The 16,535-nt window shown below is 43.1% G+C and overlaps 1 protein-coding gene across 1 annotated transcript in view; it reads right to left on the minus strand.

Annotated features, from left to right (window-relative positions):
- Positions 1 to 16,535, minus strand: part of LOC139351740 (alpha-tectorin-like) — a 44,520-nt gene that overhangs the window by 11,268 nt on the left and 16,717 nt on the right. Inside the window, exons 6-15 of the mRNA XM_070993745.1 lie at positions 15,106 to 15,346; positions 14,726 to 14,882; positions 14,464 to 14,548; positions 14,079 to 14,141; positions 7,667 to 7,869; positions 7,166 to 7,297; positions 6,572 to 6,759; positions 6,144 to 6,295; positions 5,829 to 6,065; positions 5,534 to 5,690 (exon numbers count right to left, since the gene is read on the minus strand). Of these exons, the coding sequence (XP_070849846.1) occupies positions 5,534 to 5,690; positions 5,829 to 6,065; positions 6,144 to 6,295; positions 6,572 to 6,759; positions 7,166 to 7,297; positions 7,667 to 7,869; positions 14,079 to 14,141; positions 14,464 to 14,548; positions 14,726 to 14,882; positions 15,106 to 15,346 (1,615 nt within the window). The remainder of the gene's footprint in view (positions 1 to 5,533; positions 5,691 to 5,828; positions 6,066 to 6,143; positions 6,296 to 6,571; positions 6,760 to 7,165; positions 7,298 to 7,666; positions 7,870 to 14,078; positions 14,142 to 14,463; positions 14,549 to 14,725; positions 14,883 to 15,105; positions 15,347 to 16,535) is intronic.

Here is a 16,535-nt window from a genome sequence, read left to right on the forward strand (position 1 = left end):
GATATGAGATTAAAATGCGATTAATTAGATTAATTAATTACAAATCCTCTAATTAATTAGATTAATTTTTTTAATCGCCTGACAGCACTAATTTTTATTATTATTATTATTATTATTGTAAATTAATTTATTGCTGTGGTACCAACCTTGGGAGATGTAACATATGCTACTCTCCTCTTGTAAGAGTTTGTGCCTAGTATGATTATTTTGTTCTTATAAAATACAGCATGAAATAATTTCAGTTTTTCTTTAGGCTCACAAAGAGAAAGATACATTATATTATAATCATTATTATTATTATTATTATTATTATTATTAATAGTGGTAGTAGTAGTAGTAGTAGTAGTGTTATTATTAGTGTCACTTCTCCCTAACAGGCATTTTATTTCTTGCAGCATAAAACCACAGCAAATCCACAGTGCAACACTTTAGTCTTAATTATTTGAATTAAGTAATATATATATATATGTTTGAAATACACATGTATGTCTTGTCTTTTTGTTTTGTTTTGTTTTGTTTTTGTTTTGTTTTGTTTTTGTTGGTCTTTAGTATTGCAAAGTGATTCATCTGTACATGTAAAGAAAGAACTACATTTTATATTTTCTTCTTTTTCAGGCACAGGGAGTGATGATGTGGTTGATCCATAGCATGCCATATATGCTGGTGTCAGTGACTGCCAAAATGACATCAATGATTGTTGGAGAGCACCGGCGTTGTGTAAAACTTAGTGACTGTAAGGTAATGGTTCTTTCTCTGGAATCAAAAAGAAACATCTTTTGCTACAGTCACTAAGTATTTATTTATATATTTGTTTGGGTGGGTGGGTATTGCTTGAGATACCTCTTCTCTACTAATTTATATTGAATAAATGTGTATTTGAATTTCATGCGCACCAGCATGGTTCACATGAAGGATGGACTTGTCAGAGCCACAAGTGTTCGGGTTTCCTTCCTTCAAACACACTTTTGTGGAGGTAACTTACACACAAACACATTCGTAACTCCTGGGTAGGTGTTACACACTGAGTTCTGAGTTCTGTGTTAGCTCAACATTTGAATAGAAAAAAAAATTAAAGCATGTCAAGGATCAAAATTCCTCAGCAGTCCAGCAGGTGGCACTCTCAGCTCAGGACAAAACACAAGATGAACCGTGAAAACTCTCATACAGTAACATAATAAGACAAACGTAATGTCAAACTCCAAGTGAGAACACCATTTCCAGAACCAGGTTTGGATTAGACACTGCATGAATAATTATTGTTGTATTGTAGCTTGAGTTGTGTTACAGCCCGTTTGTTGGATAAGTTATAAGTTAAATTACAGATTTGTAAACATACTCAAAAATGTGACTTCCACAAACAAAGACCATGTCGGTAAGATACGGATTTATAATGGTTTAATGCATATTATGGATGCAGGAGAACGTAGGTGTTGAAGGATAATACATTAGGATGAGGGTGAATGAAGAGATGAAGGGATGAGGGTCAAGGGAAGGGGGGATGAAGGGATGAGCGGATTAGGAGCAAGGGATGAAGGAGTGAGAGGTGGAGTGATGAGGATACACAGATGAAGGAAGAGATCCAGGTCATGGATAGATGGAGTGTGATGATGGACCAGTGTGAGGTGCCATGTGGAGACAGGACGGGACCAGGCGAGTTGAGGCTGTGGATGTGGGAATGCAAAGCCCCAACAGAACTTCAAGAGAAAAGCTGATTATGGGCATTTTTGCAAAATTATCCTGGACAAAGATCATACCGCACCATAAGTGTTGTAGTCCTGTTTTTGTTGTGTTTTTTGTGTTTGATCCCACTGACTTCTCTCTCCCTTTTCCTGCAGTGCGAGTGCTGAGGGGCGGGGCGATCTCCTGGAGCGCTGGTCTCCTGGCACACCTGCAGCTCGTTCTGCCTAATCAGCCGGCTTCATAAGCCACCCTCTGTTTGTCTCTTCTAGTTATATTTTACTGTTAATACCTAGCTACTTCTTTAGACTTGAATTTTCCAAGTTATTTACAAAGAAGTTTCCCACCATACACAAACAGGCACAGAAAACACCTCAATATAATACACAATACGTCAGCCCTCCCCTGCACAGCGGGCCACAACAGCACATCTAAAATACGAGGGGGTTTGTTTGTCTTCTGTTGAATTAAGACAAGGGGTGAATGAACTGTGAATATCGACAGACAGCATGGTCTGTTTAACAGGAAAAAGGATTTGGTTCAGTCCGTGGGTTGTGACCATCACTCAGAGATTTGAAGTTCTGCAGATCAGGACGTGTGAATCGGTCAGTCTCTTGCAAGTAGGACCTACTTTGGGACATATTTTGGATAATTTGTCTTTCGGTAAATGACACAATGAAAAATCTTATCACTGCATGAGCAGATCTTTGCTCTTTTACATGTACTGGTAGCCTGAACTAAGTCCCTTTGATACCGATTGTAGAGACGTTACTGTGACACATGTGATACATGTGAAACGTACTCATTCAATGAATCCCTGCTCTGTAGGAACGTACAGTGGCAACATTTTATTCTGGCGACTGGGCTGCATCTTCATCACCCAACATCTCTGCAAAAGTCCATGGCCTTTCACCTGCAGGTGGCGCCACACCAAAAGCTTTAATAGCTTTAAATGACCACAGTAGCAAAGACCTGTCAGCACAGAATTTGGTAGGTATGTGCAACAGTCCACATTGAAGTGGGAAGGAATCGCACACACGTTCTTCAGGAAATGCACATTCCAGTTTAAATTCATGTTTCTGTTAATGTTGTAATAGTTTCAGCGACATCTTCAACATGAATTAAACAACGTGAGAGGCTGTGACAATTTCACCAAGAAGTGGCTGAAATTTTCAGAAGAATGAACCCAAGACATAGTTTTGATTTTCCCACATCTCATTTTATTGATTTTTTTGGTTGCGAACAATAGTAATATAATAAAAATGAAACAGCATAACTCATGTCTCAGTATCATGAAGGCCACAGTTCTGGATATTATCTTGTTGACTAGTTAAATCACATCATGTTGAGTTATAAAAGAAGCCGTTTTGTGTTTATGGTTCAAAATTAAGTTTTTCCAGCAAAGTTTACAAGTGATAGAAATGTCACTAAGGTTTCGTCATTATTAAAAACATTTCAGATTTAGTTGTAGTTGGTGTCCTGAGTCGCAGCTTGAATTAGAAAACCTGTGAATGTCTTTGAGAACGACAGCAGGATCCAGTCTTGTGTTGACATTGTTGGTACAGTGAGGCTACACAGATCAGTTCTGACTGACCTGGAATCTGTAAATCATCAGTGTGTCGATGCTGCGTTTGCACTGAATTCACTGTTTTCCTCAGAGATCACTTCTAAAGCTTGTTGTGGCAAAGCTTCTCTTTCAGCCATGGATCAAAGTGAGCTGATGTGATGAACTGATATCATGTTACAGGCACAAGCTGACAGAAACTGCTGTCTCCAGAAAAGCATGAAAAGGTAAATATGATTAGGATTTATTAGGATTTTAAACTTATACTGTGCTGTCCACGTGGCTGCCTCTTTTCTAACAAGTGTCTTCAAGAGAACTGCTCCAAAACTCTCCTTTATTCCTCTCACACACTCGAATATGCAGACAACACTTAATCATTAAGAATCATTGGTAGTTCTGAATAACATCTGATTATTGTTATTGATAGAAGTGTTGATTTGCTATAGAATGAATAACGTGATGATACATATGTTGTTGATCCCAAACTTCCCTACACACACTTTCCTTCACCATATAGTTTGTGATTATGTTTGTATAGAGTTTCATGTTCCAGTAGATAAAAAGATGCTGTGTCTACAGTGTGTAAAGCAGTGAGGAAGACACAGCGACACATTCTGCTCAGAGACGCTCCATCAAAGATTAGCTCAGGTTTGTTATGGAGAAATGAGTCACGCTAACATGCTCTGCTCTGATGGAAGATTGACTTTTAAAGGATCCAATCAGCAGTGTCTCCTCATCAGTGTGAGCTAGCATGGCTTCACAGCAGCGACAAGTGAGCTAATCCTTTCACACAATCAGGCTCTGCATTAGGACCAAGTAACGTTCAGGAATCATGATGAAGGTCGACAGTCTGTCAGTCAGTCCGAGTCACCGTGGAGACAACCTGAGAAGACAACCGGACCAAACTGTGAGTGATGTCTTTTCTGCAAACCTGCATCCTGACTGAAACCAACAGGTGTGACTCTTCAACTCTCTTCTTCTGTTGTTTGTGATGAGTCTGAAAGCTGAGCAGGAAAACCTCCCTGTCCTCTCTGTCACACTCACTTTTTACCGTCAACATCAGGTCATCAAACATCACTCGTGTCATGGTTCTTCCTTCCTCTTCCATTCAGTCATGAGCTCCAGTAATCCCATGTCTCCCACACTAACAGGCAGAATGCTGAGGTATAACCACCAGTCTGATGTGTGTAAAAGTGTTTGTGGTTGTTCTGTAGCAGGCTGGGATTGATTTCAGGGAATGAAGCTAAACACAGTTTCATTTCAGCCAAGTGCACTGACGACCTATACGGGCTTTGGCACTGAAGTACTGGCACAGCACTCTGGCTGCAGATCATTCATCATGTGTGTCCTGCTACCTTCAGGTGGCTGCAGGGTTTCATCAACTGATGGAGAAACTTCTGACACACTTTCACAGCCTGAAGCAGCTGTCCTCAACAGACACTGAAAGACTCACTCATGCTTTCATAGATCAGTGCATATTGCTCTGATGTCAGCAGTCAGCAGCACAGTCATGTCTTACCTAATTAGACCAGGTCATGGTGATCAAGGCCGGGGCTTCGTCCAAATATATGGACCCAGCAGATCTGCGTCTCCGAAGACCTCCACTGCAATCCTGGAAGTTAAAGACAGAGAGACATGAAGTGCAGACTTCAGAAGACCAACACTGGTCCATTCGTGCTGGACTGTTGCTCATGGATGATGGCAGCATCTCACCTTCTGTATCCTTCAATTTGATGTTTACATGTTGAATAAAAACTTGAACAATGAGAAGAAAGCGCTCCTTCATCCAGCCTTTACATTTGTTATTGTACTAAGAGAAAATATATAAAAATCTGATGTAAAGTAAATATAAATACACACAGTTAAAGGCCTCCAATCTGATTTCTAAATCTGGGAATATTTGCACTTCATACAAGGACTAAACCATGTTGCTGCAGCGCCACCTGGAGGCAAAATGCCATCAAATGTTTCTGGCTGATCTAAATGTATTTTCAGCTGCACAGTGTTCAACAGTGATGCAGCTCATGTCAAACAGATCAGGACCAGAGGAGTGAACAAAGACATGAAAGAAAGTCTTTGGTGAAGGTGATGGAAGCTCAGCAGCAGTCTGACACATCTGGAACTGCTTTTCATAAGGATTTGTGGGGCTTCAGGTTCGGTCCAGTTTTCCACTGATGAGCAGCCGGTTTCATCAGTGTGTGTGTGTGTGTGTGTGTGTGTGTGTGTGTGTGTGTGTGTGTGTGTGTGTGTGTGTGTGTGTGTGTGTGTGTGTGTGTGTGTTGGGAGGCGTACCGGGACGCAGGTCTGGTTGAGGTTGGCACACAGGTTGACGTTGCAGTGCACAGAGACGTCAGAAGAGCTCCTGGAGAACTGGAACATGTTGAAGGAGAAGCGGCTGGACGTTCCCTCTCCGTTTTCCTCCACATCCACCGTCTGGTCGTTCGCACAGCTGCTCACAAACGTGAAAACATTCATCACGTCAGAGCACACTTTGTCTTCAGGAGTCAAAAACACACTTATTAACGAGTCCCTGCTTCTGATTCATTTGGACAGCAGCGAGCAGCTACCACCTCTGTGTTCATCTCACCCATCTTTGATCAGGTTGTATCTCAGACTCCCAGCCTGGTTGGTTACCCAGCAGGAGTCCGTCACCACGGCGACCAGACCGTCATCCAGCTCATCAGTCTCCAGCACCACCCAGATCTTCTGGTTCAGTTGGACTTCAGTGTTGGAGTCCACAGCTTCTGTATGTCTGGCGTCGGTGTAGGCTTTCATGATCAGATTGGCATTCCAAGTTCCAGACGTGATCTTCTGGATCACAGGACTGCAGAGAACAAACACACTTCAGCTGTCTTATACTCACAAACCTCTTCACGACACAAAGACAACAGCCTCCACTCACCTATCTTTGACTCTGAAGGTCACAGTGTTGACATCTGGCTGAGCATAGAAGCAGGAGAAGTCGATGTAGAATTGGTCCTGGTGAGTGATGTTGTCAGAGGGGCTGTTCAGGGCTGTGATGGTGTTCATGTAGATCAGCAGGCTGTTGTTGGACTGCAGGGTGATGGAGATTCAGACGTTGTTACGGCACAAGTTCCTCACAAATTCATCACAACTCTTTACATTCAGCCTTAAAATGTGACATTTGTGAGGTGTTGACTGGCTAGAATAAGCTTCATAGATGACCATCATCTCTAGAAACCAAGGAGGTCAGAGCTGAAGCCCAACCCACAGAAAGATCCCAAACTAGAGGAGAGCAGGAGAAGCTCAGCAGAGTGCTGGAAGACATTTGGCTGCTGGTTGAGAGTAAAGACGTGATGGAGAACCCACCGTGACCTCCGTCCCACAGGGGTCGCCGCTGTCGAAGCTGAAGGTCACCATGTGGTCCTCCTCATCCATCTGACCTGTGCAGTTCTGGTCATTGAGGTGTAAGATTGTGTAGTCGATGCCTTTCTCCTCCAGGAGACACCCGACCAGAGTAAGTGAAGCTGAGTTCGTCTCGCAGACCGTCGGGTCACCTGAACGTCCAGCAGGACAGACGAGGGAGACAAATACAAGACCATGTTAGAGAGGACAGACAGGACAGACACTTACAGCATGAGGGACAAAAACAAGTCAAAGCATTCAATCCTGCTTTGGTGACCTTTGTCTGTTCTTTCATTCAGAAGCAAACTACCAGTTTTTGTGGTTTGATACCATCAGAGTGAAAAAGACACGAGGGTGAAAGAAGAGCTGAGTTAATGAAGTCTCATCTGTGCTCCTGATAACAAACATTCAGTCAAAGTGAGTGCTGAAGGTCAGTTATCATCAGCTCCACAACAGCTCAGCTGTGTGAAACAAGTGTCCCTGTGAGAAAACCCTCCATCCTCTGAGGATCAGGACTCTGCACGAGTCAGTCATGTTGTCGTGTCGCAGCTGTCGTACCCAAAGTGTCATTGGATTTGTACGGGAAGGCAAAAACGGCCCGACAGAAGCAGCCGATTTCACCGCTGAGCGTCTCTGCACAGAACTCATGATCACTGCAGATCCTTCCCTGACAGAGGGGCTGAGGGGGGGCTGAAAGACAGACAGAGAGGGACACATGTAAAGAATAATGACACAAACTGCAATAATGAAGCGGCACTAAAGAAACACAGTTCAGTGGAGACACTGACTGTTTCTAATGCAGATGACCTGCTGAGTCTGTCAAACACACAAGGACTGCAACACCAATCAATCAATTCTCCACAACTGCTGTGAAAACTGGGCTCTGAAAGATGAACTGAAAAACTAGAGACAAAGATTTTTTCAGGTCAGCCATTTGTTGTCTTTCTCCTTGATTTTTATATTCTGCAATCCACAGATTTAGTCTTATTTCTTCTTCTGAATATTTCATTTGAATTAAACTAGATGAGTTGAATTGATCTGATGTGAGAGACGTCTTACAGCAGCCGGCCATTGACCTCCAGCTGTCCACTGTGTCGTTGATGCGCAGGCTGCAGTCTCTGGCGTAGGCATCCAGGAACTGACAGTCGAGACCGTCCACAGCAGGGTATCTGCACAAAGTGTCCATGCAGGCGTCTATGTAGGGGGCTGGATCGATGTGGTTGTGACAGGTGGTGAAGGACGTGTCATTCAGGAGAAGACAGCTGTTCCACAGATGTGAAGAGACAGAAAGAGAGATGAAGGATGATGTCCAATCAGTGCTGTTGTAGTGTCCTGAAACATTATTTTATTGTTATCCTGCTGATTTTATATCACTTAAAAAACATTTCATTTAAATACAGTAAGTATCTTGGTTAATTCATATTTTTATTATTAAAATGGTTAAAAATATTACTCACCTGTATACTTACCTCCCCAGATAGCAAAATACAGTGATTCAACGTTGAATTTTGGTGAAATTGGTTATTTTTGGTTGAAGCTGAAAAATCTATGTTTATTCAATGTTTAATTAGAGCTACCATTTCAACATTTGAAAAAAATGTTGTTGAATCAGCATTGTATAGATGCTGGGTTTTCAATGTTGAAATGTCAACATTAAATAGACATGGTTTCAATGTATGGCATGCTGTGGCTGTGCACCTGTGCCCCCGCCCACGAGACTTGCTCTCTCCTGAGACCAAACCAGTTCAAACCAGTCAACAGTTGGCAGCTTTTAGCAGCTTTTATTACCTTCGAGTGACAAAAGAAGACAAACTGGTAAGTCCTAATGAGAACACAATGTATTTTCACCAGCATGTCAACTTTGTGAATTATTACCGTGAGGTTGTAGCTTATTAGCGTCGTTAACATTAGCTAGCGCTAGCATTCTAGATAACGCTAGCTAACGCTAGTGTGTCCGTGTGCAGAGGCTACGCTGAGGGTTCAGGGTTTCCCCCAGTGTATTATAAACCAGGCTTTACTTGCCCCCTGCCAGGCTAACACTACGTTCCCACCAAACGCGATGAAAATTATTTAATCGCGCTCCAAATGAAATCGCGTCGCGCCAGACGCTCCAGTTTTGACGCTGGTACAAAAACCCCTTGCGGCGTCATCGCGTCGCACGACAAGCCCGCCCAACAACAACATTTCTTCCGCCATTTCATTCTCTCGTCGACCACGTCCGTACGTCAGCACGTCGATGACAATCTCAACGCTGATAGGCTGTCGCAGCGCGTCTTTACGCGAATCCGCCGCAAAAGTTCAATTATTTCAACTCGAGCGATGAAGCGATAACGTGATGGGGCGACACGATGAGAGCGATTTTCGCGGCCAACGCGTCCATCGCGCCACGCATCGCGTCCATCGCGTCGCCCAGCAAAATGACGCTTCAAATCGCGTATGCTTCATGCAATTTGCCTTGCATGAAGCATATTTAAAACCTACAGATGAAGGCTGAAAAGTGCTGTAATGGTCCTTTAATTAATAACATTGTTGCAATGTAGAATCAATGTAATTTCAATGCATTTATAAATGAATCAATATTGATTCTATGTTCAGATTAATTGACAATTCTACATTGTTTCAATGTTGAAAATGATGTAGTTGAATAAATATTGAATCAATGTTTAGACTGATTGAAAATTCAACATTATTTCAATGTTGATCATAACGAGCGCTTTCAATGTTACTTTCAATGTCTGACATCAATGTTGATTCAATTTTAAGCCATGACCATATCTCAATGTTGATTCAATGGATTTTTGCTTTCTGGGATCCTGTGAAGACAGAAAAGTTGTACTTAGACTTTAAGAGGAAGAGTCATGCAGACGTGCTATGCAGGCTGAAGTGAAATATGCTTGCACTGAACTGAGGCATTTTTGTTAATAAAAGTTGCAAAATAGGAGATAGGACGTGTTTTCTTGATGGTACATTTTAAGAGTGCAACATGATTTTTGGTGTTTCCGCCCGGTTCAAGCAAGTTTCAGCTAATAAGAAAAGGTGTTTTTTCGTGAAGAATTCATCACCCTGGATAATGAGGGCAGCCGAGCCAGCTCGTCGTATTGGCTAGCAGTAACAACTAGCACACCGATGCAGCAGACAAGACACACATGGAAGGAAAATCAGCAAATCAGACTTGTTTCTTCAAGTTGTGAGTAATGCAAAGAGTGAATAAAGATGGACAGTGAGTGGGAAACGTTACAGGCTGATGCTGAGAATAAACTTTAAACTTCATCACACACTAATCTCAGTGCGGTAAGTGAGGAGCTAGGACTTCAGCCCAGCGAGGAGATATTGGGCTCTGTTTTCGTCCCCGCCGCTGGTGGGGCGCAGGGTGCGCACCCTGAGCAGTGGTATTTTTGTGCAGCGCAGGCGAGCACGCACTTGATATTTTGGTAAACCTCACAAAACTCACAAAAGTACGCCAGGATGGACGTTGCGGCGCAGTAGGGGGAGAAGTCGGCAGGATCAGCCGGCAGATTTGGATTTTCTGAACTTCACCAGTCTTCAAAGACAGATTGAATGTGGACTACAAAAAGGCTATGATGAAGGTGAGATTGTAGAAGCAGTAATCCAGTCTATTGCACCTGAAATTAAGTGAAGAGCTACTTGGAGAGCAGACAAAAAATATCACTGAGCTCTTTAAGACAAGTCCTTAGGACTCACTTTGTAGAGAAAGATGCCACAGAACTTTATCAAATGTCCTGTTTGCATCAGAGAGAGCCAAGATAGGACTTAAGTACAACCCTGAACTCATACAGACCCATTTCCTGCAAACATTGTTGACAGGGCTACAAGGTGATGCTGTACGTGCAGATATCAAGACTTACCTCCAGGACCCAGCTGTACAGGACGAAAAGTTACTTGAGAAAATGAGTACGCTTACAGTGTGGAGAGAAGTAAACTGTCATCTGTCACCAAACAAAAAGGTTTGAAAGTAGCCATGGTTCAGGAAGAGGAGAGCAGTGAAACTGAGCAGTTTAGTGGTGTAACGAAAAATAAAAGCCACTCAACTAAGCCCAACCCTACACTTGAGAAGCTTGATGCTGGTAACAAAGTAATCTGTGAAGCACTCACAGAACCTCACTGCACATGTTGCTAGTCACAGCCAAGCACATGCAAAACAAGAGGAGGACAAACAAGCTAAAACTAAGCAGAGCAACTCTGATAGTGCCAAATGAAACCCAAGAAAATGTTCTAAGTGTGAAAAATCAAATCCAGAGGGAAGATGTTACAAGTGTGGCAGCAGTGAACATTGGGAGTTTTGGATCCCAAGTGACTATTGTTGATACGGACTGGAAAAATACACACTTGCCAGATACTGAGATTCGACCAGTGCAAGAGCTCTTTGATGAGGGTGTTGGATCTTACTGTGGTAAATGGGACAGTGAACTGTTAGTGCTTTTACTGATGACACCAGACCCATTTGCAAGACCAATAATAGGTTTTAATGTCATCGAAGAGTTAGCACAGACAAATGTCTCTACTGACAGATCAGTTGCAAGCAAATTTGTGTCTTGGATTAGCCCTCGATGTTGGACACAAAAAAGTAAGAGCGTTTTATTCAGTACTGAAAAAGCAGAAAGGTTCCTTAAGAGAGTCAAACTGCAAGGCTGGGAAGACAGGATGTCATCGTATGAGGGAGTGAAAAAGCATATACAAAACCTACTCAGCAGAGGATGGATCCGGAAGTCCATCTCCTCTTACTCATCACCAATCGTGATTGTGAGGAAAAAGCCAATACCAGCTGAAGAGATTCAGGCAGGTCAAAGAGAGGATGAAGTGATAGAGTCATCACTCTGAAACAACAGAATGAACGTCTGAGATACAAAGATAAGATCAATGAGTCAACAACAGTGAAACGCCTTTTGAGGGAGTTTCCTTAACTTCATTTACATGAAGATGGAATCCTGCGACAAAAGACAAGCTCCTGAACCCAGCTTGTAGTTCCTGAGAAGCTTAACTCACTAATATATCAGCAACTACATGAAGAGATGGGCCATTTAGGAGCTGACAAGATGATATCTTTAGCCAGAGACAGATTCTTTTGGACAAAAATGGGAGAGGAAGTTGAACATTACATGACAAAAGTGTGCCGTTGCATGAAACAGAAAGAGCCAAACAGGCAATCAAAGACCTCTGCAAAGCATGACAACATCTGCACCCCTTGAGATGATCTCCATTGATTATTTGCATCTGGAGAGAAGCAAAGGTGGAGTGGAATACATTCTGGTAATAGTTGACCACTTTACAAAGTTTTCACAGGCTTATGCAACACCAAATAAGTCAGGCAAAACAGCTGCACACAAAATCTTTGATGACTTCATTTTGAGATTCGGATTCCCATCCGAAATCCCCTATGAGAAAGGAAAGGAGTTTGAAAATCAGTTGTTTAAGAAACTGCAAAGCTGCAGTGGTATACAGCACTCAAGGACAACTCCATAACACCCCCAGTCCATTCCAGCAGAGCAATTTAACAGAACGTTGTTAAGTATGCTGCAGACCTTGGAGGAGAGACAAAACCCTAATTGGAAAGACTATTTGAACAAAATGGTTCACGCGTATAACTCCATGGTCCATGAATCAACAGGATTTCCCCCCTTTTTCCTGCTGTTTGGGAGAGAGCCCACTCTGCCCATTGACCTGATGTTTCAGAGGGAGCGAGTCCACAGTCTCATGCAGACTATGCTGAGAAATGGCGAGGATCAATGCAGGAAGCATATAATGCTGCACAACAAAACATGAGGAAAGCTGGTGAAAGAAGACAAAAGTACTACAACCAGAAGGTATGGAGTTCTGTTCTTGAACCTGGAGACCATGTACTGATCTGGAACCTATCAGAGAGAGGACGAACAGGAAAAATACGTTCTTATTGGGAAAGTAAGGTGCATGTGGTCAAAGAAAGAAGAGAAGCAAATAGTCTAGTGTATGTTGTGAAACCTCTGGATGGAGAAGGTAGAGAGAGAACTCTACACAGAAATCTCCTATTACTTTGTCCTTACTTTGTTGATAGCCACAGCACCAAAAGCCTGAAAGAAAGAAGTAAGGATCATAAAGAAAAAAAACCAAGAGTAAAGATTCCGACATCCTATGGAGACTCTGAAAGTCCAAGTGAGGAAGAATATGCTTTGTGGATGCCTGGACACAGTCAAAATACTCACCTTGACCCACGAGCTCCAGTCTTCAAACCCACAATAAAACAACTTTCCAGAGTGGAAGTTCAGAGTGAAAGATTCATTCCAGATGAAAGGAGCCATGGTGATGGAGGAGGCACTACTCCAGATGGAGATCAATTGGAGGAGACAACGCATGAGGAGCAGGACATGATTCAGAGTCAAGATTCCGACACTGAGGAAATCCCAGAACCAGAACACCAAGTGTGTGAAGAGGATGTCATCAGGGTGTCATCAGGGGATGAGCATGAATCTGAGAGACCTAGACGTTCTACAAGGACACGCCAACCAAGATGTATCCTTACATACAATGAACAAGGAAAACGCACTTAAGTAGTAGAAGATGTACCAAAGTCCACCAAAGTAGACCTGAAGATGAAGTAGTTGTTTGAATTCATAGTCACGAATACAGTTAATGCTAATTTAAGTTCATATTTTTTTGGATGGTATCTGTTAAGTAATACAGTTGCAGTGATGAATTAGTCACTGTCCAGAAATTGATTTCGGATATGGAAATGGTATTCTGTGAGTAAAAGTACTCACTTAAAGCATATATACTGTTAATGTACATTAAGTATGTTGGAATGGTTGCTATTGCATTTGTGACTTAATGGACTTGGGAGGCCTGCCAATGTACCATTAGATTAAGACTATACAATCAGACGGGAAATGAAATAGTTAACTATCAATCCTGTAGTCATGCTGTGGTAGTCACCAGATGCGTAGTTATTGCTATTTGCCTGATTGTGTAACTGTGTACTAGTCAGTACTCATCTGAAGGTGTTCAAAAGTGTTATCTTGGTGTTAAACTAACGTTTATACCTCTATACCTAAGGAAAAATGTTTTGCCAACATTTCATTATTTTAATGGGGGAGGGTGTAGAGCCCTGAAACATATTATTACATTGTTATTTTGCTGATTTTATATGAGTGTGTCAGTTAAGTCTAGTCTTGGTTAATTCATATTTTTATTATTAAAATAGGTAACACTGTGCAACACTGTGTTACATTTTGTAATTGGGAATAAACCTGAACATGGAACAGCTGTTGAGACTTCATGTCACACAGATTTCTATTCACACAAAATTTTGGTCAATCCCCCCCCCCCCCCCCAAAAAAGGGGATCATCTTAGTTAAGGTGTGTTTATCTTCCATCTCTCCTCACATCACATGACATTATACGTGTGATATAACATGACAGTAACATGACATTTAGCACACACATGAAACTATAACACAGAGAGTTTGTTTCATCTGCTTACTGTTCAGTCATCTCGGTGCAGTTGATCGAACTGTCAGCAGGGTCATTGTACAGCACCTCACAGCTAGGGGGCGACACACAACATAAAGTCAGGACTGATACCTGCTCTCACTGTTCAGATACACACAAACACACTTTCTGAGTGTTACAGACACACATGAGCTTTGTGTCTTTGCTTCAGTCCACAAGTCAAAGGAACCTTCATCTTTTTCAAGATGTGTCCAGATAATTTAAAATTCAAGTTGTGGAAATGGTCATTGTTGTGAGATCAACAGAATCGAGCAAAACATAAAAACTGACTTTCCAGACAAGTGAAGGTGTGTTAGGGGACTGAATTTCAAAAACAAAGTACAACGTCCACTGAAACACTGTGATCAACGTCTTACTCGAGGGTACTGTTGTCAGGAATCCTCTGATCACTCACAGACGTGGAGTTGGCACACAAACCATCAACTTGTGGACTACTAGGTCCTGGACAAGTGAAAGACAGAATATGGGTCAGATCAGCATCAACGTTCAAACTGGATGAACATGGCAACTCACCAAAATGCAGCTTAGTTCACATTCCTCATGCCCCAAACGAGTGCTGGGCACCACAGTTGGTTGTTGTATCCCGTGTGGTGAGTGCTCGGATTTTACTTTCTGTACCTTGAAGGAAGATCTGTGCGGTGTTGCCATCAAAGAAGACAGAAACAGTGTTGTTGTCGATTGTCTTCACAGCAGTGACTCCAGTTTGGTCCTCAGAGACCTCCACACCGTTTGACAGCACAGTCGAGCCGTTGATGGTCTGCGTTGTGTTTCCCAGCTGCATCACAGCAGAGAGACAAAGTGGAGGAAACACAGGTTCAATCATCACAAACACACACAAACAGGCTGTTTTCACTGCAGCAACCACCGAGTTCACCAGTATTAAAATAACTGCTTCTCATGTCACCAAGAAGAAAGATGAGAGCTGACACAGCAGAGGATGAGACGAGGATTTGGGATCAAAGTCCACACTGACATGACGGTGGCTGTAGGTAGCTTACCTTAACTATCCCCCCTTGTTCCAGGTGAACATCATCGTCTCCGTCCAGTTGCAGTGTCACACTGTCCAAAAAGCTCACATCTCTACGACGGCGTTCCCGGAAATACCCCACCACAGTGAGGCCAGAGACTGTCGAACCCGACAGCAGAGTGTATGCACACCGATCCTGGACATAGTTCAGATGACCGTAAAAGTCGATGACAGCGGGGCCGCTCAAAGTGCAGATGGGGTCAAAAAAGCAGCTGATGGAGGCACAGAAGGACAGAAACAACAAACACCATCAGCAGGAGCTGCTGCCGAGGGCCGCGACCACCAGGGGGCCCTCAAACAAACAAACTGCAGGAGTGAAGTCTTCATGTGTTCATGTTCATGTCGTCATTGAGACATTTATCTGCGTAATATTTGATTGTCATGTTTTCACAGGCCTGGCTCACATCAGCCAACAGCAGTGACTTGAAGGACTCCCTGGACCAGTATTCCAGGGACATGTCTTCCTGTTGTGATGGAACTGTCTCCAGTATCACACTGCACTACCTTTTGATTTCAGTATCAACATCACAGTTAATGAAAACTGTGCTGTGTTCAAACCTCAAAGCCCTGATGCAGATAAAGTGCCAGCTGCTTTCAAACTGGCTGGGGGTCAGGCAGCGTTTTGCCGTGGCCTCGGTATAGTCTGCCTTTAGTGGCAAGGTGCAGTGATGATGGAGTTTTGCACTGCAGCCTCACAGTGGAGGATAACTGCACCGACCCACACTGTTGTAGTTCTGCTTGGTAGCAGCACTGAATTGGGCCAGCTTGCCAACTGCTTATTGTAGCTGCTGTTAGCTACTTAGCTCAGTTAGCCGTGCAACTAATGGTCTGGACTGGGAGCTTGGAGCACCAGGAAAGTGTTGATGTTGTTTCAACTGCTGGCACAGCAGCTGTAGACCGCCGGGTAACGAATGTTTGTTAACCTGGCATGTGAGGACCCAGCAGGGAATGCTGGCAGGGAGTGATGCTGGGATGGGCACCAGAACTGGACCCAGGCGAGGAAGCAGCAGACCGAGGCTCAAGAGCACTCGGTGAACACGGCCTGACCAGGACCAAACACAGCCTCCAAGACTGATAGAGACCAGTTTGATGATCGTGAAAACTGTACTGAGGTGATTTATAGTGACTCCCAATCGGACTCTAAGACTTTAGGATGAAGACAAAGTGGGTTCAAGCAGTGAACACATGAAGTGGCAGAGGAGCGAAAGGGAGGTCAGCCATCAGTCAGCGCCCACCTCCAGAGGCCTGAGCTTTACTATCAGACTAATTCCTCTTGAGGCACAAAGTGGTCTTACAAGATGGGATGGACCCAGGCTAGATGGTTAGCATACTTCAGTAGATATCTCTGAAACACAATACATAGATGTTTCTGCTCTTGCTTTTCTCTCACAGATTTCAGCC

Source organism: Chaetodon trifascialis, chromosome 23, assembly GCF_039877785.1.
Source record: "Chaetodon trifascialis isolate fChaTrf1 chromosome 23, fChaTrf1.hap1, whole genome shotgun sequence".
NCBI classification, from domain to species: Eukaryota; Metazoa; Chordata; class Actinopteri; order Chaetodontiformes; family Chaetodontidae; genus Chaetodon; species Chaetodon trifascialis.